The sequence below is a fragment of the Procambarus clarkii genome, chromosome 66, assembly GCF_040958095.1.
Source record: "Procambarus clarkii isolate CNS0578487 chromosome 66, FALCON_Pclarkii_2.0, whole genome shotgun sequence".
Lineage (NCBI taxonomy): Eukaryota > Metazoa > Arthropoda > Malacostraca > Decapoda > Cambaridae > Procambarus > Procambarus clarkii.
In genome coordinates this window covers 25,170,849-25,197,780 of record NC_091215.1, presented here as the reverse complement: position 1 = coordinate 25,197,780, position 26,932 = coordinate 25,170,849, and the positions used below count along the sequence as shown (strand labels likewise).

General features: G+C 36.5%; 1 protein-coding gene across 1 annotated transcript in view; it reads left to right on the top strand.

Annotated features, from left to right (window-relative positions):
- LOC123769390 (glutamate receptor ionotropic, kainate 4) overlaps positions 1-26,932 on the top strand; it is a 44,775-nt gene that overhangs the window by 8,317 nt on the left and 9,526 nt on the right. The window contains exons 2-10 of the mRNA XM_045760500.2: positions 11,964-12,295; positions 15,079-15,258; positions 17,966-18,032; positions 20,838-20,943; positions 22,652-22,748; positions 24,353-24,428; positions 24,991-25,221; positions 25,488-25,705; positions 26,725-26,901. Of these exons, the coding sequence (XP_045616456.1) occupies positions 11,964-12,295; positions 15,079-15,258; positions 17,966-18,032; positions 20,838-20,943; positions 22,652-22,748; positions 24,353-24,428; positions 24,991-25,221; positions 25,488-25,705; positions 26,725-26,901 (1,484 nt within the window). The remainder of the gene's footprint in view (positions 1-11,963; positions 12,296-15,078; positions 15,259-17,965; positions 18,033-20,837; positions 20,944-22,651; positions 22,749-24,352; positions 24,429-24,990; positions 25,222-25,487; positions 25,706-26,724; positions 26,902-26,932) is intronic.

Below are 26,932 nucleotides of genomic sequence, written 5' to 3'. Positions count from 1 at the left end.
GGTCATATATATGGTACTTATAAGGTCATATGTATGGTATTTATAAGGTGATACGTTTGGTACTTATAAGGTCATATGTATGATACTTATAAGGTCATATGTATGGTACTTATAAGATCATATGTATTGTACTTATAAGGTCATTTGTAAGGTACTTATAAGGTCATATGTATTGTACTTATTAAGTCATATGCATTGTACCTATAAGGTCATATGTAAGGTACATATAAGGTCATATGTATGGTACTTATAAGGTCATATGTATGGTACATATAAGGTCATATGTATGGTACTTATAAGGTCATATGTAAGGTACATATAAGATCATATGTATGGTAACCTCTTAACGTTTCCCAAGAAGAAAACGGTGACTTTAAAGTGCCCTTTCCTAACCTACCAGAGGACGTAAAACAGAAAACGGGACAGTACGTCACTTTCGCCAGCCGCTTCCATTTTCTGCCAAACAGCCCAGTCGACGGCGAAGAATCATAGCCCCGGCGAAATCTTCATTTTTCTCAAAACTCAAAATCAAAACCAGCCATAGAATCGTTTTGAAAATGTTACCATTGTGTTTACCGCAATAATTTATATTTCTTTCTGTTAAGTCTTTCTTTACTAATTTTCAATATTAAGGCTTTAACAGCCATATTTACTGAGATACAGCCAACTCAAATATCAAATTTATCATCGTGTTTTCTCAACATATTACTAAGGAAAATGAGTTGAAAGACATGTAATAATACTTATAATGAGATAAATAAAAAATGGGTATTAAAAATAAAGTCATTTTAATAATCTTTATTTACTTAGAGATGATTTCGAATGATATTTATGTGGGTATATATTTGGTACTTATAATGGCATACGTTTGGTACTTATAAAGGTATGTGTATGGTACTTATAATGACATATCTATGTTACTTATAATTGCATATTTATGGTATTTATAATGTCATATGTATGGTAGATATAAGGTCATATGTATGGTACTTATAAGGTCATATATAAGGTACTTATAAGGTGATATGTATGGTACTTATAAGGTCATATATAAGGTACTTATAAGGTCATATGTTTGGTACTTATAAGGACATTTGTATGGTACTTATAAGGTCATGTATATGGTACTTTTAAGGTCATATGTATGGTACTTATAAGGTCATATATAAGATACTTATAAGGTCATATGTTTGGTACTTATAAGGTCATGTATATGGTACTTTTAAGGTCAAACGTATGTTACTTATAATGGCATATGTATTGTACTTATAAAGACATGATGGTACTTATAATGACATATGTATTGTACTGATAATGGCATGTGTATGGTACTTATAAAGGCATATGATTGGTACTTATATTGGCCTATGTATGGAACTTATAATGACATATGTATGTTACTTATAATGGCATATGTATGGTATTTATAATGATGTATGTTTGGTACTTATAATGACATATGTATGGTACTTATATCGTCATATGTATGGTAAATATTAGGTCATATGTTTGGTACTTTTAATGACATTTGTATGGTACTTATAAGGACATTTGTATGGAACTTATAAGGTCATATGTATTGTACTTATAAGGTCATATGTAAGATACTTATAAGGTCGTATGTATTGTACTTATAAAGTCATATGTATTGTACTTATAAGGTCATATATATGGTACTTATAAGGTCATATGTATGGTATTTATAAGGTGATACGTATGGTACTTATAAGGTCATATGTATGATACTTATAAGGTCATATGTATGGTACTTATAAGATCATATGTATTGTACTTATAAGGTCATTTGTAAGGTACTTATAAGGTCATATGTATTGTACTTATTAAGTCATATGCATTGTACCTATAAGGTCATATGTAAGGTACATATAAGGTCATATGTATGGTACTTATAAGGTCATATGTATGGTACATATAAGGTCATATGTATGGTACTTATAAGGTCATATGTAAGGTACATATAAGATCATATGTATGGTAACCTCTTAACGTTTCCCAAGAAGAAAACGGTGACTTTAAAGTGCCCTTTCCTAACCTACCAGAGGACGTAAAACAGAAAACGGGACAGTACGTCACTTTCGCCAGCCGCTTCCATTTTCTGCCAAACAGCCCAGTCGACGGCGAAGAATCATAGCCCCGGCGAAATCTTCATTTTTCTCAAAACTCAAAATCAAAACCAGCCATAGAATCGTTTTGAAAATGTTACCATTGTGTTTACCGCAATAATTTATATTTCTTTCTGTTAAGTCTTTCTTTACTAATTTTCAATATTAAGGCTTTAACAGCCATATTTACTGAGATACAGCCAACTCAAATATCAAATTTATCATCGTGTTTTCTCAACATATTACTAAGGAAAATGAGTTGAAAGACATGTAATAATACTTATAATGAGATAAATAAAAAATGGGTATTAAAAATAAAGTCATTTTAATAATCTTTATTTACTTAGAGATGATTTCGAATGATATTTATGTGGGTATATATTTGGTACTTATAATGGCATACGTTTGGTACTTATAAAGGTATGTGTATGGTACTTATAATGACATATCTATGTTACTTATAATGGCATATTTATGGTATTTATAATGTCATATGTATGGTAGATATAAGGTCATATGTATGGTACTTATAAGGTCATATATAAGGTACTTATAAGGTGATATGTATGGTACTTATAAGGTCATATATAAGGTACTTATAAGGTCATATGTTTGGTACTTATAAGGACATTTGTATGGTACTTATAAGGTCATGTATATGGTACTTTTAAGGTCATATGTATGGTACTTATAAGGTCATATATAAGATACTTATAAGGTCATATGTTTGGTACTTATAAGGTCATGTATATGGTACTTTTAAGGTCAAACGTATGTTACTTATAATGGCATATGTATTGTACTTATAAAGACATGATGGTACTTATAATGACATATGTATTGTACTGATAATGGCATGTGTATGGTACTTATAAAGGCATATGATTGGTACTTATATTGGCCTATGTATGGAACTTATAATGACATATGTATGTTACTTATAATGGCATATGTATGGTATTTATAATGATGTATGTTTGGTACTTATAATGACATATGTATGGTACTTATATCGTCATATGTATGGTAAATATTAGGTCATATGTTTGGTACTTTTAATGACATTTGTATGGTACTTATAAGGACATTTGTATGGAACTTATAAGGTCATATGTATTGTACTTATAAGGTCATATGTAAGATACTTATAAGGTCGTATGTATTGTACTTATAAAGTCATATGTATTGTACTTATAAGGTCATATATATGGTACTTATAAGGTCATATGTATGGTATTTATAAGGTGATACGTATGGTACTTATAAGGTCATATGTATGATACTTATAAGGTCATATGTATGGTACTTATAAGATCATATGTATTGTACTTATAAGGTCATTTGTAAGGTACTTATAAGGTCATATGTATTGTACTTATTAAGTCATATGCATTGTACCTATAAGGTCATATGTAAGGTACATATAAGGTCATATGTATGGTACTTATAAGGTCATATGTATGGTACATATAAGGTCATATGTATGGTACTTATAAGGTCATATGTAAGGTACATATAAGATCATATGTATGGTAACCTCTTAACGTTTCCCAAGAAGAAAACGGTGACTTTAAAGTGCCCTTTCCTAACCTACCAGAGGACGTAAAACAGAAAACGGGACAGTACGTCACTTTCGCCAGCCGCTTCCATTTTCTGCCAAACAGCCCAGTCGACGGCGAAGAATCATAGCCCCGGCGAAATCTTCATTTTTCTCAAAACTCAAAATCAAAACCAGCCATAGAATCGTTTTGAAAATGTTACCATTGTGTTTACCGCAATAATTTATATTTCTTTCTGTTAAGTCTTTCTTTACTAATTTTCAATATTAAGGCTTTAACAGCCATATTTACTGAGATACAGCCAACTCAAATATCAAATTTATCATCGTGTTTTCTCAACATATTACTAAGGAAAATGAGTTGAAAGACATGTAATAATACTTATAATGAGATAAATAAAAAATGGGTATTAAAAATAAAGTCATTTTAATAATCTTTATTTACTTAGAGATGATTTCGAATGATATTTATGTGGGTATATATTTGGTACTTATAATGGCATACGTTTGGTACTTATAAAGGTATGTGTATGGTACTTATAATGACATATCTATGTTACTTATAATGGCATATTTATGGTATTTATAATGTCATATGTATGGTAGATATAAGGTCATATGTATGGTACTTATAAGGTCATATATAAGGTACTTATAAGGTGATATGTATGGTACTTATAAGGTCATATATAAGGTACTTATAAGGTCATATGTTTGGTACTTATAAGGACATTTGTATGGTACTTATAAGGTCATGTATATGGTACTTTTAAGGTCATATGTATGGTACTTATAAGGTCATATATAAGATACTTATAAGGTCATATGTTTGGTACTTATAAGGTCATGTATATGGTACTTTTAAGGTCAAACGTATGTTACTTATAATGGCATATGTATTGTACTTATAAAGACATGATGGTACTTATAATGACATATGTATTGTACTGATAATGGCATGTGTATGGTACTTATAAAGGCATATGATTGGTACTTATATTGGCCTATGTATGGAACTTATAATGACATATGTATGTTACTTATAATGGCATATGTATGGTATTTATAATGATGTATGTTTGGTACTTATAATGACATATGTATGGTACTTATATCGTCATATGTATGGTAAATATTAGGTCATATGTTTGGTACTTTTAATGACATTTGTATGGTACTTATAAGGACATTTGTATGGAACTTATAAGGTCATATGTATTGTACTTATAAGGTCATATGTAAGATACTTATAAGGTCGTATGTATTGTACTTATAAAGTCATATGTATTGTACTTATAAGGTCATATATATGGTACTTATAAGGTCATATGTATGGTATTTATAAGGTGATACGTATGGTACTTATAAGGTCATATGTATGATACTTATAAGGTCATATGTATGGTACTTATAAGATCATATGTATTGTACTTATAAGGTCATTTGTAAGGTACTTTTAATGTCATATGTATTGTACTTATTAAGTCATATGCATTGTACCTATAAGGTCATATGTAAGGTACATATAAGGTCATATGTATGGTACTTATAAGGTCATATGTATGGTACATATAAGGTCATATGTATGGTACTTATAAGGTCATATGTAAGGTACATATAAGATCATATGTATGGTAACCTCTTAACGTTTCCCAAGAAGAAAACGGTGACTTTAAAGTGCCCTTTCCTAACCTACCAGAGGACGTAAAACAGAAAACGGGATAGTACGTCACTTTCGCCAGCCGCTTCCATTTTCTGCCAAACAGCCCAGTCGACGGCGAAGAATCATGGCCTGGGCGAAATCTTCATTTTTCTCAAAACTCAAAATCAAAACCAGCCATAGAATCGTTTTGAAAATGTTACCATTGTGTTTACCGCAATAATTTATATTTCTTTCTGTTAAGTCTTTCTTTCCTAATTTTCAATATTAAGGCTTTAACAGCCATATTTACTGAGATACAGCCAACTCAAATATCAAATTTATCATCGTGTTTTCTCAACATATTACTAAGGAAAATGAGTTGAAAAACATGTAGTAATACTTATAATGAGTTAAATAAAAAATGGGTATTAAAAATAAAGTAATTTTAATAATCTTTATTTACTTAGAGATGATTTCGAATGATATTTATGTGTGTATATATTTGGTACTTATAATGGCATACGTTTGGTACTTATAAAGGCATGTGTATGGTACTTATAATGTCAAACGTATGTTACTTATAATGGCATATGTATTGTACTTATAAAGACATGATGGTACTTATAATGACATATGTATTGTACTGATAATGGCATGTGTATGGTACTTATAAAGGCATATGATTGGTACTTATATTGGCCTATGTATGGAACTTATAATGACATATGTATGTTACTTATAATGGCAAATGTATGGTATTTATAATGATGTATGTTTGGTACTTATAATGACATATGTATGGTACTTATATCGTCATATGTATGGTAAATATTAGGTCATATGTTTGGTACTTTTAATGACATTTGTATGGTACTTATAAGGACATTTGTATGGAACTTATAAGGTCATATGTATTGTACTTATAAGGTCATATGTAAGATACTTATAAGGTCGTATGTATTGTACTTATAAAGTCATATGTATTGTACTTATAAGGTCATATATATGGTACTTATAAGGTCATATGTATGGTATTTATAAGGTGATACGTATGGTACTTATAAGGTCATATGTATGATACTTATAAGGTCATATGTATGGTACTTATAAGATCATATGTATTGTACTTATAAGGTCATTTGTAAGGTACTTTTAATGTCATATGTATTGTACTTATTAAGTCATATGCATTGTACCTATAAGGTCATATGTAAGGTACATATAAGGTCATATGTATGGTACTTATAAGATCATATGTATTGTACTTATAAGGTCATTTGTAAGGTACTTTTAATGTCATATGTATTGTACTTATAAAGTCATATGTATTGTACTTATAAGGTCATATATATGGTACTTATAAGGTCATATGTATGGTACTTATAAGGTGATACGTATGGTACTTATAAGGTCATATGTATGATACTTATAAGGTCATATGTATGGTACTTATAAGATCATATGTATTGTACTTATAAGGTCATTTGTAAGGTACTTTTAATGTCATATGTATTGTACTTATTAAGTTATATGTATTGTACTTATTAAGTTATATGCATTGTACCTATAAGGTCATATGTAAGGTACATATAAGGTCATATGTATGGTACTTATAAGGTCATATGTATGGTACATATAAGGTCATATGTATGGTACTTATAAGGTCATATGTAAGGTACATATAAGATCATATGTATGGTAACCTCTTAACGTTTCCCAAGAAGAAAACGGTGACTTTAAAGTGCCCTTTCCTAACCTACCAGAGGACGTAAAACAGAAAACGGGATAGTACGTCACTTTCGCCAGCCGCTTCCATTTTCTGCCAAACAGCCCAGTCGACGGCGAAGAATCATAGCCCCGGCGAAATCTTCATTTTTCTCAAAACTCAAAATCAAAACCAGCCATAGAATCGTTTTGAAAATGTTACCATTGTGTTTACCGCAATAATTTATATTTCTTTCTGTTAAGTCTTTCTTTACTAATTTTCAATATTAAGGCTTTAACAGCCATATTTACTGAGATACAGCCAACTCAAATATCAAATTTATCATCGTGTTTTCTCAACATATTACTAAGGAAAATGAGTTGAAAAACATGTAGTAATACTTATAATGAGTTAAATAAAAAATGGGTATTAAAAATAAAGTAATTTTAATAATCTTTATTTACTTAGAGATGATTTCGAATGATATTTATGTGTGTATATATTTGATACTTATAATGGCATACGTTTGGTACTTATAAAGGCATGTGTATGGTACTTATAATGTCAAACGTATGTTACTTATAATGGCATATGTATTGTACTTATAAAGACATGATGGTACTTATAATGACATATGTATTGTACTGATAATGGCATGTGTATGGTACTTATAAAGGCATATGATTGGTACTTATATTGGCCTATGTATGGAACTTATAATGACATATGTATGTTACTTATAATGGCATATGTATGGTATTTATAATGATGTATGTTTGGTACTTATAATGACATATGTATGGTACTTATATCGTCATATGTATGGTAAATATTAGGTCATATGTTTGGTACTTTTAATGACATTTGTATGGTACTTATAAGGACATTTGTATGGAACTTATAAGGTCATATGTATTGTACTTATAAGGTCATATGTAAGATACTTATAAGGTCATATGTATTGTACTTATAAAGTCATATGTATTGTACTTATAAGGTCATATATATGGTACTTATAAGGTCATATGTATGGTACTTATAAGGTGATACGTATGGTACTTATAAGGTCATATGTATGATACTTATAAGGTCATATGTATGGTACTTATAAGATCATATGTATTGTACTTATAAGGTCATTTGTAAGGTACTTTTAATGTCATATGTATTGTACTTATTAAGTTATATGTATTGTACTTATTAAGTTATATGCATTGTACCTATAAGGTCATATGTAAGGTACATATAAGGTCATATGTATGGTACTTATAAGGTCATATGTATGGTACATATAAGGTCATATGTATGGTACTTATAAGGTCATATGTAAGGTACATATAAGATCATATGTATGGTAACCTCTTAACGTTTCCCAAGAAGAAAACGGTGACTTTAAAGTGCCCTTTCCTAACCTACCAGAGGACGTAAAACAGAAAACGGGATAGTACGTCACTTTCGCCAGCCGCTTCCATTTTCTGCCAAACAGCCCAGTCGACGGCGAAGAATCATAGCCCGGGCGAAATCTTCATTTTTCTCAAAACTCAAAATCAAAACCAGCCATAGAATCGTTTTGAAAATGTTACCATTGTGTTTACCGCAATAATTTATATTTCTTTCTGTTAAGTCTTTCTTTACTAATTTTCAATATTAAGGCTTTAACAGCCATATTTACTGAGATACAGCCAACTCAAATATCAAATTTATCATCGTGTTTTCTCAACATATTACTAAGGAAAATGAGTTGAAAAACATGTAGTAATACTTATAATGAGTTAAATAAAAAATGGGTATTAAAAATAAAGTAATTTTAATAATCTTTATTTACTTAGAGATGATTTCGAATGATATTTATGTGTGTATATATTTGGTACTTATAATGGCATACGTTTGGTACTTATAAAGGCATGTGTATGGTACTTATAATGTCAAACGTATGTTACTTATAATGGCATATGTATTGTACTTATAAAGACATGATGGTACTTATAATGACATATGTATTGTACTGATAATGGCATGTGTATGGTACTTATAAAGGCATATGATTGGTACCTATATTGGCCTATGTATGGAACTTATAATGACATATGTATGTTACTTATAATGGCATATGTATGGTATTTATAATGATGTATGTTTGGTACTTATAATGACATATGTATGGTACTTATATCGTCATATGTATGGTAAATATTAGGTCATATGTTTGGTACTTTTAATGACATTTGTATGGTACTTATAAGGACATTTGTATGGTACTTATAAGGACATTTGTATGGAAATTATAAGGTCATATGTATTGTACTTATAAGGTCATATGTAAGATACTTATAAGGTCATATGTATTGTACTTATAAAGTCATATGTATTGTACTTATAAGGTCATATATATGGTACTTATAAGGTCATATGTATGGTACTTTTAAGGTGATACGTATGGTACTTATAAGGTCATATGTATGATACTTATAAGGTCATATGTATGGTACTTATAAGATCATATGTATTGTACTTATAAGGTCATTTGTAAGGTACTTATAAGGTCATATGTATTGTACTTATTAAGTCATATGCATTGTACCTATAAGGTCATATGTAAGGTACATATAAGGTCATATGTATGGTACTTATAAGGTCATATGTATGGTACATATAAGGTCATATGTATGGTACTTATAAGGTCATATGTAAGGTACATATAAGATCATATGTATGGTAACCTCTTAACGTTTCCCAAGAAGAAAACGGTGACTTTAAAGTGCCCTTTCCTAACCTACCAGAGGACGTAAAACAGAAAACGGGACAGTGCGTCACTTTCCCCAGCCGCTTCCATTTTCTGCCAAACAGCCCAGTCGACGGGGAAGAATCATAGCCCCGGCGAAATCTTCATTTTTCTCAAAACTCAAAATCAAAACCAGCCATAGAATCGTTTTGAAAATGTTACCATTGTGTTTACCGCAATAATTTATATTTCTTTCTGTTAAGTCTTTCTTTAATGGTCCTCCCTCCGTCCTCCCCCAGTAGATCCATCTCACCTCAGACTTCAGCTTCGCCAAAGACTCAGCCTACACAAATAAGTCCAATGCGGGCTCACCATAGCCCGTGCTACTTGGAACATTTCGTTCCGAGTAGCTAAATCTATAACATCAACAACATCCAATCCAGCAGAGGCGTTCGCAGACGTGCTCTCTCCGACCACCAACACCACCACCACCACCGACGTGACCAAACCATCTTCTGCCACAGCTCGTGGCCTCCAGAGCCACCCTCAACCTCAGGCTGTGAGACCAAAACCACCAACAACGGACTACACAGGTGCTCGGTGCTCGGAGCCATCAGACAGTTGCATCTTGCGAACAGCTCCTCCCTGCCTGGGTGGGCGCCGATTTAGTAGCTCTGTTTTCTCTGCTGAGATAATTAAACCTAGGTCCTGACATGAGTCTAATACAGAGTTAAGAGCGTTCTGCGTGTTAGCATACCCAGTGGTGTGTATCATTATATCATCGGCATAGCTAATGATGTGGACGTTGGGTTTGCTCGGTACAGAGTTTAACAGCGTGTTTATTAAGATATTAAATAAGGTAGGACTGAGGACACCTCCCTGCGGGGTACCTAGTTCAAAGTCTCTTGTTACCATCTCGATGTTTCCTATGCCCCTGGAAAAATACAGATGACTTCCTGTTGGATAAGTAACCCCTGATCCAAGAAAGAAGCAGACCACCAATATTCATAATATTCATTCTTGTAAGGTCACTCAAGATAACATGTCTATTTGCAATATCAAAGGCAGACTTGAGATCTAAGAAGGTAGTATATGACTTTTCAGTGTGCAGAGTAAGAAAGGTGGTGATGCAATGATGCACACTCCTTCCATGCATGAAGCCATATATCTGGGGGGATAGCATGGTTCTGATTCTTTGGAGGAGACGGTTAAGGACCATTCTCTCGAATGTTTTGCAAATGCAGCTAGTAAGGGAAATTGGGCGGAAAGCATTCTCTTGATTTGGCTTGGGAATTGGAATGATTATACTGTTGGTCCAAGAGATAGGAAGTTCCCCAGTAACATAGCTCATATTATACAGCTCAAGCAGGGGATTCCCTGGTACTAAAGGAAGTAGACGCAATATGTCATAAGTGATACCCGTGTTAAATAATCCATGCTTGTCTACCCTGTCTATTCCTCTGAGAATTTTGTATGGGATCATATCTCCCCCGAGCTCTTCTGTCTTCCAGCAACGTGAGGTGCAGTTCACGCAGCCTTTCCCCATAACTCATGCCTCTTAGTTCTGGGACTAGCCTAGTGGCATACCTCTGAACTTTTTCCAGCTTCGTGTTGTGCTTGACAAGGTACGGGCTCCGGACTCCGGGCTCCATGCTGTGCCTGCATACTCCAGGATTGGCCTTGCATATGTGGCATACAAGGTTCTGAAGGATTCCATGCACAGATTTCTGAAAGCAGCTCTGATGTTATCCAGCCTCGTATAGGCCGCTGATGTTATTATTTTGATGTGGGCTTCAGGAGACAGGTTTGGCATGATATCAACTCCAAGATCTTTCTCTCTGTCCGTTTCGTGAAGGACTTCATCTCCCATTCGGTATCCAATGTCTGGCCTCCTATTTCCTCCACCTAGTTTCATTACCTTACATTTACTTGGGTTGAACTTTAGTAGTCATTTGTTGGACCATTCCTTCAGTTTGTCTAGGTGATCTTGTAGCCTCATACTTTCTTCCTCTGTCTTGATCATCCTCATAATTTTTGCATCAGCAAACATTGAGAGGAACGAGTCTTTTCCTTCTGGGAGATCATTTACATATATCAGAAATGGGTCCATGATGTATTGTGTGTATTTTTGTGTATTACTATAGCAGCAAATATAATGACTATTTTAATTATTTCACATGTATTTCGTACCTTAAAGGCCTTTTCATTCACAGGTTTACACGAGAGGACATTAAAGCACATTTTTGCCTCAACATTGACTCGACATATGATATTCTTCTCGCCGTGTAACATTGGTGCGATGTGGGCCAGCGTACAGGCTCTGGATGCTGGTTCATTTCCTGAGAATACCATCCCACGGTTCCTCCGCCCAGCTGCTCTACACATCACCTCCCGGACTGGACTCGCTACTACACTCTCCTCCTTATGGCACAAAGACGTTGGATACCACCTGGGGACTTACCACCTGGTGATGGGTGTCCACCTTCCCCACTGCCAGGTGCAACTTAAAGCCATTGCTCGATGGTTCCAGGCCTCCTACAATGTGGTAAGTCTATTTGCTATTTGGCTGAACTTATCATGTTCAGCCAAATGCTGTTGGAGGATGTTGATCCGGAAAATTTCTCCAAAAGGTCAAATGTAACAAACAAGGAGCGACGGTTTCAAGCTCGACAAGCCACAATGTTGGACTGAGAACAGGAGGTGCTTTTTCAGGTTCGTTTTTCAGGTTTCTGGTTCGTTCTCGACGCACTTCGAGAATTCTGGGTTCGAATCCCAGGCGGGACAGAAATAGTTGGGCACATTTCCTTTCACCTAATGCCTCTGTTCACCTTGCAGTGAGTAGGTACTCAGGAGTTAGCTTATAGTGGGGTTGCATCATGGGCGGGTCAGTAATTCGGCCTGGGGGGAGGAGAGGGGAGGGAGACATCGCTAGAAGCCAAAATGTGCATGAATACATACTGGCTTCCTGTCCCCCGACACAGTGAATTATTATTATTTATAAACTCGTGGAACCCAAGACAATATGACTTACGCAATGCAGTGCATATGTAAGTCACGGGAACCAATTCCAAGGGGCATGTAGGAAGGGAATGCAGCTTAACCTCGGATCCCAGTTCACAGGGGGCTGTACTGGGACGGTGAACGTAACGTACTAGGCAGCAAGATGAGTGAGGAATACATGAGGACGTAGCAGAGAGTACAAGCAAGCAGGTAACATTTAAGTTATAAAAGTAAAGTTGGTGGTGTACGCGATGGAGAGGGAGTCTCCAAAACCATCAGCGCGGCTGGCTGGGAGCAGCACCCCACCCCCAGATTTGCTTTAAAAGCTGCGTACAAGAGTGTTATTTATCAGATCTATCATGAGATGTATGCAGATACAGAATTTGCAGCCATTATATAGACAGACAACACACACACACACACACACACACAGAATCTGGGAAGATTCAGCGTTGCATCCATTGTAAAGTAAATGTTATACATATTGTCTTGGGTAATCCCTCGTCGGGGGGGTGGCGGGTGTTATGCACCTTGGGGGAGGTGGAGGTGGTGTTGAGGACCTGACCTGACACTCGGGGGGGGGGGGGGTGTTGAGCACCTGACCTGACACTCGGGGGGGGGGGGGGGGGTGTTGAGATCCAGACCTGACACTCGGGGGGGGGGGCGGGTGTTGAGGACCAGACCTGACACTCGGGGGGGGGGGGTGTTGAGCACCTGACCTGACACTCGGGGGGGGGGGGTTGTTGAGCACCTGACCTGACACTCGGGGGGGGGGGGGGGTGTTGAGCACCGGACCTGACACTGGAAGGGGGGTGTTGAGCACCTGACCTGACACTCAGGGGGGGGTTGTTAAGCACCTGACCTGACACTCGGGGGGGGGGGTGTTGAGCACCTGACCTGACATTCGGGGGGGGGGGTGTTGAGCACCCGACCTGACATTCGGGGGGGGGGGTGTTGAGCACCTGACCTGACATTCGGGGGGGGGGGGGTTTGAGCACCTGACCTGACATTCGGGGGGGGGGGTGTTGAGCACCTGACACTCAGGGGGGGATGTTGAGCACCTGACCTGACACCTGGGGGAGGGTGTTGAGCACCTGACCTGACATTCGGGGGGGGGGGGGGTTGTTGAGCACCTCACCTGACATTCGGGGGGGGGGGGTTGAGCACCTGACCTGACACTCGGAGGGAGGTGGTGTTGAGCACCTGACCTGACATTCGGGGGGGGGGGGTTGTTGAGCACCTGACCTGACACTCGGAGGGAGGTGGTGTTGAGCACCTGACCTGACATGGGGGGGGGGTGTTGAGCACCTGACCTGACACTCGGGAGAGGGAGGTGTTGAGCACCTGACCTGATACTCGGGGGAAGGGGGGTGTTGAGCACCTGACCTGACACTCGGGGGAAGGGGGGTGTTGAGCACCTGACCTGATGCTCGGGGGAAGGGGGTGTTGAGCACCTGACCTGACACTCGGGGGAAGGGGGGTGTTGAGCACCTGACCTGACACTCGGGGAGGGGGGGTGTTGAGCACCTGACCTGACACTGGGATGGAGGTGGTGTTGAGCACCTGACTTGATACTCGGGGGAAGGGGGGTGTTGAGCACCTGACCTGACACTCGGGGGAAGGGGGGTGTTGAGCACCTGACCTGATACTCGGGGGAAGGGGGTGTTGAGCACCTGACCTGACACTCGGGGGAAGGGGGGTGTTGAGCACCTGACCTGACACTCGGGGAGGGGGGGTGTTGAGCACCTGACCTGACACTGGGATGGAGGTGGTGTTGAGCACCTGACCTGACACTCGAGGGGGGGGGGGGGTGTTGAGCACTCAGTTCCCAGTTTAGGAGTAACTATAAGGACCCCAGGAACACATGTCTTTTTAATGTAGTTAAGCCTTGCATAAATGATTTGTTTTCATGTGACTGAAATGTTTGTCTAGGAGTCTTAGGCCTGTACTGAAGAGTAAATAATGATCAAGGCTTGTAGTATGGAGTAATGAATTATCTCAATCTCTAAAAGATAAGTATGCACAGAAATTATATGAATGGGTAAGGTGTTGGGTTGGCCAACACCCTTTATTTTGGGAAGAATTCACAAATAATGGAACTGCAGTATGATTCATGTTTAAATAAACAAATAAATAAATTTTTATTCAGATAAGGTACATACATACAAGGTAAGATACAAAGTTCATGGATATATAGATAGAGCTAGTACATACAATGTCTAAAGCCACTATTACGCAAAGCGTTTCGAGCAGACTAACACTCGGGGGGGGTTACATTAATTACAGTATATTTTACAAATGTGTACATAGCTCTTTTATTATTTCCAGAGCTCCAAGACAGTAGTAACGGAAGAAGTGTTTTTATTTGGTGATGAGAAAGAGAGCTTGCATGTGCCTGTAACCAGCTGGGGCCCCCAAAAAAAGGGCCATACTATCACCGTGCTCCAACAGCCCACACTCGGGCCCCAAGACTTCCAGGGGCATGTGATCAATGTTATCTCTATGGAAGTAAGTTGAATATAATTGTCCAGTATTAACCCTTAAACTGCTCAGCATAAGGGGTCATAATTTGAAAAATATTCGAATTATGTAGAAATTACTTAAAAATGTTAAACAAATCTCCAACTTGTTGGCTTCAGCGTCGTGAAACTTTCATCAAAATATTTTCAGACAAATATTTAAAAAAAAGTTTTATTGATAAGGAGAACAGCTCCTATTAACTGGAACTGATGGATAATGCAATATTAAAGAGATGCAAGCACCTGTCCGATGCACAAAGAAGAATAGTAGTAAGAAGTGTCCATAAAGTGGATATGCAGCTGGTGCCTTTATAGCATTGGTGTGTAATACATACTGTATTAACACAAATAATAATGAGTAAGTATGTTATTATGCTCTATTTTGTTATATATCATATAAATACATTGCCCAAAGTTATTATCAGTTACTTTCAACGATGTTCAAAAAATATTTTTTTTTTTTTTTTTTTTATAGTTTTCTTCCTCCTTTGTTTATTATTTGAATTTGTTGTGACCTTTACATCCTGGAGAGTGCATACCCATCCCTAAATATGTGAAGACAGAATAAAAATGGTCAACAAATAAATCAGTCAAAACTCTCAGAACTTGGGACTGATTTTTTTGGCTGATTTTTTAAGATTTCAAATTATATTTTCCTTGTTTCTTTGTTTTGATGATTAGGGACCAGATTAGGGATTTTTTACTTATATAAGTATACCCCTAAATATATCCCCTAAATCATTATAATTATCCCTATATTTGTTTGTTTGGGGTTATTTCTTGACTTCATTTCGATACATATTGACCTACAACTTTAACATATTCTAGTACGAATGCTAAACAATGTTTATTAATTAATTAATTAATTAAAGCATACAAGTAAATTCACGAATAAGAACTGCCTTATTCATTGTCGATAACTTCAACTTCAATTATATTTATAACTAGAATTTCAACTTACTTTAGTATCCAAAACTCTAGTTTCTGACTGATTCTCACCATTTTTACATATAGTGTGCACAGCTGTCTGTTCTACAATCCCTATAGAATTGATTTTTCATAAACTCTAAATGTTTGGAGTTATAAATTTTTGTTGTCTAAATTTGCGCATATTTCAAATGCCATATTGACAATTTTTTTACAGTAAACTAGACTGAAAACCTATATTCTAAATATATTAAAATGAAGATCATATGCTATTCTGAGAGCATAATAACACCAAATGAACAATTGGTGATATTTTATATTTTTGCAGCTGATTTCAAAATCTGAAGTTTTTGATATTCAATTTTATAATTATTTATATTTTCTTGTTTTTCAAGATACACTAGCTGCTATCATTTAGACAAAGTTGAAGCATTTGCCTAATAGATTATTCAGAAAACATTTGAAAGAGTTTCAGAAAATTTAAAAACTGAGCTCAATGTCACACTTCATATGAAGTTTTGCGCAGTTTAGGGGTTAATAGTTTTCGTAATTGTGTATGTAATCGTTTCTCTGATACAGGTCTTTAGTTGCAGTATTGTGCAAGTACCCACCGAAGCCACAAATGCCAAAACACTGTTAGGTTTTAAAATCCAACTGGAATGGATCATCACGGCAAATGGGGGGGACCTTCGACAAGCCGCCGGCTTCCTGTCCTTTTCGAGGCCACTAGTGTTAGTGGCCCTCAGGTAAATCAGGTTAAAGAAAAGTCTTGTGTGTGCAGTATTGATGGTGTAGAACTGTAGATAGTTTACTGTCATGGTTGATCTATGTGAAAATTTAATTATGAAGGAGCCTGTTCACAAAGTGAAATTATAAAGTGAAAATTAAAGTGAAATTAAGTATCTAGGCTTAACGATTTAAAAAAAAAAAGGGGGGGGGGGGGGAATGTGAGGAGATGGTTAAAAAACAAGAGGTGGAATGAGGGGAGGGGAGGGGAAGACAGATTATCCCGGGCACAACTGGGTACCCCTCTTAGCAAACAATAACACAGCAGAGCAGATATATACTTTTACAACAAACCAAATTTCAGTTGCATATGCAAGATATGGTCCTGCTTGTTACAGTACAAGCAGGGAAGTTTCTGTACTGGATTGAAAACAGATGACTAATGAAAGGCAGGCACCTGCACACGCAGGAAACCATATCATGCCATGGCATGGCATGGTTTAAGCCCCAAAATCATCTCGTGATAACCTGAAGAAGATGCACCGGGCACCAGAGGCACAGTGCTTTACGGGCTACTTATGCCCATGCCACCTCTTGGGTGACTTAATCTTCATCAATCATCAATTGGTACAGTGCTCCTTACGAAGCAAGTCGCCGAATGCTCCACACACAAACATTGCATTATATTAACAAGTTAATATTATTTTTTGTAATAAGTTAATATAATATTATATTTTAATATCTTGTTAATATATTAACAAGTTAACATTGCAGTATAACTTGAATTAATAATAACGTGAAGTTTAACATTGTGAGATTAACCTTGTATATTAAACTTTGGTAAGTGTAACAAGGGTAAATTTAATAATGTGTAACTGCCATATTTACTGCAAGAAGTTAGAACACATGTGGAATTTTTGTGTGAACAGGCATCCAAGATGAACAAAATTCTAAATTACTCTTAAGTATTGTTAAAATTATTGTAAATATTATAGTTTAGGCTTAATTACATGGGATTAATATTCACACCTGATATTTTGCAGTATGCGCCCCAGATGATGAAATCTGCTCCATGCACCGAGGAGAGTGCCTGCCCTCAAAACCGTCTTGGTGGGTTGTATGTTACTGATTTATTATTTTTTATTGATGAACTGTGACTAATAAATTAAAATAAGTCATCTGAAACAAAAAAAAACACCTGCATATTATATATATATATATATATATATATATATATATATATATATATATATATATATATATATATATATATATATATATATATATTATATATAATATAAATAATATTTTAGTTTATGCAGGCAAATTGATTTCCATAAGAAGCATTCTTAGCAAACCAGATATATATATTTTTGTTTACTTAGATATTCAAGAGTTCTTACATTCTTGTACAGCCACTAGCACTCGTAGCATTTCGGGCAAGTCCTTAATTCTATGTTCCCTTGAATACGAACGACCCCACCAAATCGTTTAACAGCCAGGTAACCATTTTACTGTTGGGTAAACAGAGGCTACAGTTAAGGATTGGCGCCCAGTAAATCCCCGGCCAGGATACCAACCCAGGACAAAGCGCTTGCTGTACTTTGATTAAATTGCAGCAGACACAAAAATTGTACCAGATTCCAAATCTGAACAAGCTTTTCAGATTTTAACTCCTCCCCTATCTCCCAAAAGAGACTGGTTGTTGCAGCTGCTTGGGGTCTTCTCCAACTGAGTGCAGAGCCTCGTGTCTACCGTTGGCAGAAATATTAACTCCTCAGATGGTAATAAACTATGCCTAACCTGCTCATTAGGAATTTCACAAAAGATGGTTATGACACAACCGACCCAATCAATTAGTAATGACATGTCTTGATCAGAACAATTATTCATTTCTCTTCCTTATTATCTTAATTGGTACAGTACTTTAAAATATCAGAGTTGTAGAGTAAATCAGCAATGAACAAAAATCATCGACAGAAAAAACACAAACAGGATTTTAATATATACTTTAAAGTGATACTTAGTAGACCAACACATGCCATATTTAAAGATAAACTTTCACATCGAAAATTAAATGTACAAATCAGGTGGGCATATATGGTGATGGAAACAGTAAGACCCGGTCATGTCTCCAGTAATACATAAGAGGGCCATGTCTCCAGTAATACATAAGAGGGCCATGTCTCCAGTAATAAATAAGAGGACACACACCAGTGAACCCGAAGCCTCAATTGGAATTGTCCGCAAGCAACACGAAGATTGCATCAGGAGTGTTCCAGTAGTGATACAGGCCTGGGTGATGCAAGTATTCCAGGTAGTGATACAGGCCAGGGTGACGCAAGTGTTCTGGTAGTGATACAGGTCGGGGTGACGCAAGTGTTTCAGTAGTGATACAGGCCAGGGTGACACAAGGGTTCCAATAGTGATACAGGCCAGGGTGACGCAAGTGTTCCGGTAGTGATACAGGTCAGGGTGATGGGAAAAGAGCAACAGCAATAAAGATAATGATGGGTAAAAAACAGACATTATGTTGTCAAGACATGACTTTTGCCTATCTTGATAAGCAGAGTTTGCCAGAATTAGTGGAGAGACCTTAACTGTTCTTGACGGCGACTCCAGCGTGGTCTAGTCAGATGTAAACGTGTTCTCATTTGGGTAGATTATGATCGAGCCTCTCGGAATGCTTGTGTAACTACAGGGCACAGATTTCCGTGTCCCCTCCTGTAGCTGCTTTAGTTTTGGCAGGTTCCCTGGATAGCTGGAATTTAAGCCATAGGAAACTGGCAAAGGGGTAAAATCAGTTGGGCCCACGGATGGATTCCTTGGATCCAATGACCTAGGGCAGGTCTAATCACTTGGGATTTGAACCTACGGTGGGGATAAGGGAGGAAATAACTGGACACACACTGCAAGAAGAGTAAGGGGAGACATGATCACAACCTACAAAATCCTCAGGGGAATCGACCGGGTAAACAAGGATAAACTATTCAACACTGGTAGTACGCGAACAAGGGGACAGAGGTGGAAACTGAGTACCCACATGAGCCACAGGGACGTTAGAAGGAACTTTTTCAGTGTCAGAGTAGTTAACGGATGGAATGCATTAGGAGGCTGACTTCATACACTGTTTCAAAGGTAGATATGATAGAGCCCAGTAGGCTCAGGAATCTGCACACCAGTTGATTGACAGTTGAGAGGCGGGACCAAAGAGCCAAAGCTCAACCCCCGCAAGCACAAATAGGTGAGTACACACACTCGCACTGATATTTATGAAATATAGCAAGAACAGTATTATTTCATATGTATGTATATATGTACTCGCCTAGTTGTACAACTAGGTGAGTAATACAATATATACGTATAGGTAAGATTGAGGGAAGGGGAAGATTATTGCATGTCGATGTTTGCAGATGATGTAAATGAGGATGATCCAAATGAAGTACTCAGTATAACTGCAAGATGACTTGTAAAGACTACCATCAAGGTTCAACAATTAAGTGGTTACTGGAGTTGAATCCAGGTAAATTCAGATAAGTGTAATAAAGATAGGACTGGGAAAAGCAGATACATGACTGTGTACCATCTGAGCGATAATAATTAACTCTAGGTACAGTATCATGTACTGTAGACAAAAAAGCTTGTGAATTGAGATGGTATCAAATCTATCTCTTGGGGCTTATGTATAAATTTGATGACAGCAGAGCATGCAGTAAAAGCTCAAACGTATGGGATTAAATTATGTGGAAACAACTACTGTATATACAAAAATAGAAATGTGTAGCATTTATGTTATTAACGTAAAGAAAGTTTTTAATTACCAGAATCAAATATTTAAGAATTTGAGATTAATTTCTGCTGCTCTGTATTATCCTACATTCTGGGTAATCCGATAGAGTAAATTCTTCATTTCAGTGGGCGTCACATTGGGGAATTCAGCAAAAGCGGTAAATGAAACTGCTTACTATGAAGGTTACTTGATTGACATTTTACTCACCCTTGCCACGGCTCTCAACTTCAGGTATGTTAAATATTTTGAAAATTATTATTTCTGCTTCATGTAGCATATTTGGGTTAGGTAGAGGCCTATTGGAATATGATAAATTTATCGTGATCTGTTTAATTGAAGTTGGATTATTTTTCACTTTTCCTATACAGTACTTGGGAATGCACTATGCTCTTCTTGTCTTTTACGTATTCTTAAACTTATATATTTTATTAAACTTGCAGTATTTGTCCACTGTTATCATGTTTAAGTGTCTGCAGCTAGTAGCATACCAGGATATTGCTTCTCATTCATTATAGTATTTTATTTACAAGAAGGTACAATGGGTTGGTGAGATTACATTAGTGATATTTTTACATTCTTGCAAAGCCACTAACACGCATAGCGTTTCAGGCAAGTCCTTAATCTAACATATCGGATAAGGTGAAAAAATACATTGTAGCAAGGTTTTATATCAACAATATAAATTGACAGAGGGGGATTACACTCGTAAAGATTAAGTACAGTACAGTACTTAATTAGTTTTAAATACTAATATTGGGGAAGTGGGTAGTACAAGATACAGTGTGAGTTTGAAGTGCAAGGTAAGAAACTATGAAGATGAAATTATATGTAGGTACTTTATTTTACTTTTGAACAGGGCATAGGTTGGAAATTTGTTTAATTCATCAGGGAGTGAGTTCTACAGACTGGGTCCTTGGAGTGTTTGTTTATTTATTTAAAATAGTAACATGGCATGGAGTGTTTGCCACAGATTGCATGGCAATCTGCATGGAATGTTTGCACAGATTTAGCTTGACTAGGGATATCAAAGATATATTTATTTCTGGTGTGCTGCTCATGGGTTCTGTTACACCTATCAAGGAAAAGTTTCAGATCATGATTAGTATTTAGGAACAAGGTTTTGTATATGTAGATAGCACATGAGACTGTGTGGAATGTGTGTGTTTACCATATTAAGGGACTTAAATAGAGGGGCTGTGTGTTGTCTGAAGACAGTTTGTTATAGTTCTAATACAGTAGTAGATTTTTGCTGAGTGATGATATGCTTGAGGTAATTTGCAGTGGTTGAACCCCATGCACAGATACAGTATGTAGGATAAGGAAAGATTAGTGCATAGTATAATGAGAGGATTGCAGTGTGGAATATAACTGATATGAACGATCTCTCTTGTTAGAAACTGTGGCTCTGGCTTAGGTAATATAGCCACACTTGGGCCTTATCGGTCTTAGGTAATATAACATCACCTCGATCTTGTGAAGTTAGAGAAAGAGTGCTGTAGAGTGTTAAGTATTTTATTAAATGGACTGACCTGTCGCACTATCTTCATCAGTTGATCTCACTGTGTGCACGTGCGTTCGGAGGAGGATGTTAGGTTATTAGACAATACTGTATACTGACACCCTGCCACTTTTTCTCTCTCTCCAAAGATTTGTTAAAAATTAAAAAAAAGTTTTTTACAAATGTATCATACTTTACTTTGAACTGTCTTGTATCCAATTTCATTAGAATTGTTGCCATTTTCCTTGTTTTTTATATTTTGTTCTTTACATGCTTAATCATGGACAATGAAGTTGAAAGCTCCTTAAGCAATTTCAGTTCTACATAATCATCCTAATATTTTATGACTTATTTAAATTCTCAATCTTTTTAGACTGTACAGTATTCGGGAGTGCAGGAATATTGTTTAGTATTTTGATATAGTGTCGTTTGTATTGACAGAGTGAACTTGAGCATCCTGCACCCAGATGATGCTGTGGTTGGTGTTGACACTGGCGATGGCAACTACTCCGGCCTCGTGGGGGCTCTTCAGTCTCTGGTATGGATTACTTTCATTACTAATGAGGCATTTTTAAATGGCTGCCCATGTATTATGGCATTACTCATACATGCCTCTTCTCCCAGTTTAAATGGTTTACTTACAGGCCTTTGTACCAAACCCAGAGCTTGTGTGAGGAAATCAGTGTTCCATCAATACAAGACTGCTGCAGTACCTCAGGACCCCTAGAGGATTCAATGGAATCCCAGATTGCATCGCTTCTGACCATGTCCTAGTGTAGTTTGTTTGGGAGTACAAAGTGAGCAGGTACTCACTTGGTACTCCATCCTCCTAATGGCTCCTACTGATTTTCTCACCGATACATCACATTAATGTGACTTAATTGTGATTTCATTCATCATAGAGCTTGTCCACATAGAAAACAATATTGAATGAGGGCTTGCACGACTTTGCTCCTTACAAAGTTCCCGATCTTTGTAAGGATTGTTAAATCGCAAGTGTTCCTCCAGTCATAGCTTATCCTCTCCCAGGATCGGTCAATTTGCCCTGCACTTCTGAAAAGCCACAGGAAAAGTGGTACCTGTACCCCATAATGATTCCAGACCTGATAAATGGAGTCCACATGCCTGGGCATTGGTGTTTCAAAAGATAGCTAACAGGGTGCACCTGCACCCAAAATGCAGAGGTGATCAGTACACCATCGACTATAGCAGGGCCAACCTACCAATGCATTTTGTCCTGAAATGCAGGTAGAAAGGCCACTGCCCTGACTGCTTGGTCTGGCGATTCTAACATTCTGAAGCGCTTGTGTTAGTTCCGAGGATCAACGTCCCCGTGGCCTGGCCTCTGACCAGGCCTCCTGGTGGGTTGTCTGATCAACCGGACTGTTAGATATGGCTGCTTGCAGCCTGACCTATTAATCACAACCTGGTTGATCAGATATCCTTTGGAGGTGTTCATAAAGTTATATTTTGAACTTGAAACTTTGAAATTTATGCCCTTTGATGTTGAATGTTCTCTCTCAGCATAGCTGTTGCAACTCGATCTAGTTTTTAACAGCTATTTTGCACTCCCTACCCTAACTCCTGGTTGCATGTGGCATTATTTGTATGTGCAGATCTGGAACCAGTCCCTCTATAATATTTTCCAAGCGTAAATTACTCTGTATCTTCCACCTGTGTTCTAGGAAAGAAAGATTAAAAACTTCAAGCAGTTCCAATAATTTAATTAATGTTTTATTGAGTGGATTCTAGCAGTAAAAGATCTTTGCATATACGGTACTCCAGGTCAGCAATTGCTCCATTACTGAATGGGACTGTTATAAATAAATAAGTAAAAATAAATATATCTGGCCCAGAAGTGATCTGAATTCTATGCTTCATGATGAGTGCCAGTGCTTATGATAATCGTTAATGCTATAAATGGCTACATTTTCTTGCAAAAGGTATTTTAGTCTACAAAATTTCTTGTAGTGAACTGGCAAATAAAGTTTAACAACTATTTTGGAATTTACAAAGGTTACAGTTAATTATTAAAAACAATTCTTTTGTATTAATACACAAGTTAGACATGTCAAAATTTTAATAGGTGAAGACACATATATATAATAATTAATTCTGGCAAATATTTTCCCTCATTGGCAGAAAGCTGATGTTGCTCTGTCAGGTTTCTCAATGACACGTGAACGATATCAAGTTATGGATTTCTCGGTGCCAGTTGGTGAGTATTCCTTGTGATTCATAATTATAATATATATAAATAAATTATTATTAAAAATACATGACACAGTGGAGAAATCATATGTAAAATTATATACGGTAATCAATATTCTTCATAAGCTGTATAATATTTCAAATGTAAATTTAAAATCTAATGATACATAAACAAAATGTTATTCGATGGAAACGACAAATAATTAATAGTGATTATTTGTTAATAATGTTTGCTGAAAACTGATAAATTTTACAAGTCAGTCTGGGTGTCTATTATCATAAGAGAATATTAATTGTTATTTTCAGTATGTGATTTAAATTTATATTTGTCATTTAACTCCAATTTTAGGATTAGTAAGTCTGATAAATAAGCTTGCTATTGTTATACAGTATATTAAAAAAACTATTGTGTACACAGTACATAATATATAAAAAAGTCTGACCATTAATCCCCACTAGTACAGTACAGTACCTACCCTATGTATGTACTGTATTTATGTATGTATATGAATAAAAATGTCAAATAGGAAAATAGTGATAAAGTTTTAACTTTGTTATTGCTACATCAGTCTATAGTAGTGTGGCACTGTATATCTGGAGGAACTCTACGCTGCTCACGATTGGTTGGGACACCTTCGTCCTGTCCTTTCACTGGGGAACCTGGCTGGCTGTTGTTCTTCTGCTTGCCATAATGAGCCTTAGCTTTAGTATCATAGTTTGGTATCAGAGTGATGAAGACCCACACTTCAGGAATGGATGCAATGTTTTCTTCATGCTTTTCTCGTGTCTCGTACAGCAAGGTAAATACTTAAGCAATTATTATTTATACACCAGTCAATTAAATTTTGCAGGTTTGAGTGAAATGCCAGTTGAATTAAAAAATTTTTTATTGAATTAAACAAAATATAAATGTCATTAAATAAAATAAATTGGTAAATTAAATTTTTATGGAAATGTATACAAATTGTATCTTAAATTAGTATACATAACTTTTTTTCAATTTGCTTATTTCAAAGTTGCAACATAGTATAGATTGCTGAACGTTGATGTTTTACATTCTTGTCAGGGTCATGGATCCTGCCCGTAACTGGGAGAGCACAAGCTGTCTTATGGATGTTTTGGTTTTCATCATTGGTGTTGTACGCCTCATACACAGCTCGTCTCACATCTTTCTTGACTGTGTCATCTATCAGGCTGCCCTTCTATTCTCTTGAACAAGCTGTTAACACTCCAGGATGGAAAATAGGACTCCTAAGAGGCACTTCAACATCCGAAGAGCTCGAGGTAAGAATTTACTAAATTATGATTGTTAATAATGTATACTAATTTATTTATTATACATGTATTTCTGAAGTAAACTGATTTGATATACCTCCTAAGAAAGAACTACTTAATATATTATCCTTTCCTGTTCTATCATTTTTCATATCTGAAGATTTTCTTATATTTTGGCTAATTGAGGTTCTCCCTAGGTTGAACTACTGACCTTCCCAAAGATGCAACCCCACGACAGTTTCCTAACTCCTGGGTATCCATTGACTGCTAGGTGAACAAAGGCATTAGGTGAAAGGAAATGTGCCCAATCATTTCTGCCCTGCCTCGGAATCGAACCCAGGATCACCAATTTTGAGTTGAATGAAGACAACTGTACTATGAGAACCTTGAGCTTCTATGAGTTTTTAAAATCAAGTCGAGAAAGGGAGGGATGGTACTGTACTGTATTTGTTTTAGAGGTATAGTAATTTGAAATGCCTGGAACTCAAATCTAGCCTAATGAGAATTGTTCTGCTTTGAAACATTCATTACTGCCATGGAAATTACAAATATTTTAACTTTATATCATGGCCTGCTTGATGGGGTTCTGGGAGTTCTTCTACTCCCCAAGCCTTGTGACTTGTGAGAGCTTGGTCCACCCAGGCTGTTGCTTGGAGCGGCCCGCAGGCTCACATACCCACCACAACCCGGTTGGTCCGGCACTTTTTTTTCAGAAAACAATCTAGTTTTCTCTTGAAGATGTCCATGGTTGTCCCGGTAATATTTCTTAGTCGCTGGGAGGATGTTGAACAACCACGGACCTCTGATGATTATACTGTACAGTGTTCTCCGATTATGCCTGAATAGTCATGAGTAATTACTTTTACCCATTTATAGTGTACAGTAATTGTGAATTCTTTGTTCTGCCATTTGTAATTCAATATATCCTGTTTCAAGATCTAAAAAAAATATAAAAGTTTCCAGTAGTCTACTATAATTTGAAAGTGCAGTAGTGTATTAGGTTCTTAAATTTATTTGCTTGTTCTCAGCGCTCTCAAGAGGACTACCTTCAGAAGATACACAATGAGATTAAACAAAACCCAAGTCTGCTCTTCAGCACTGACATGGAGGGCATCAATCGTATATTTACACAGCCACAATATGCAATATTATCCGACAGAATTATTATGGATTATTTACTGAAGGGTAACTGTTCAGTTATAGAGGTAATTAATTGGTTTATCTCCTATACAGTTT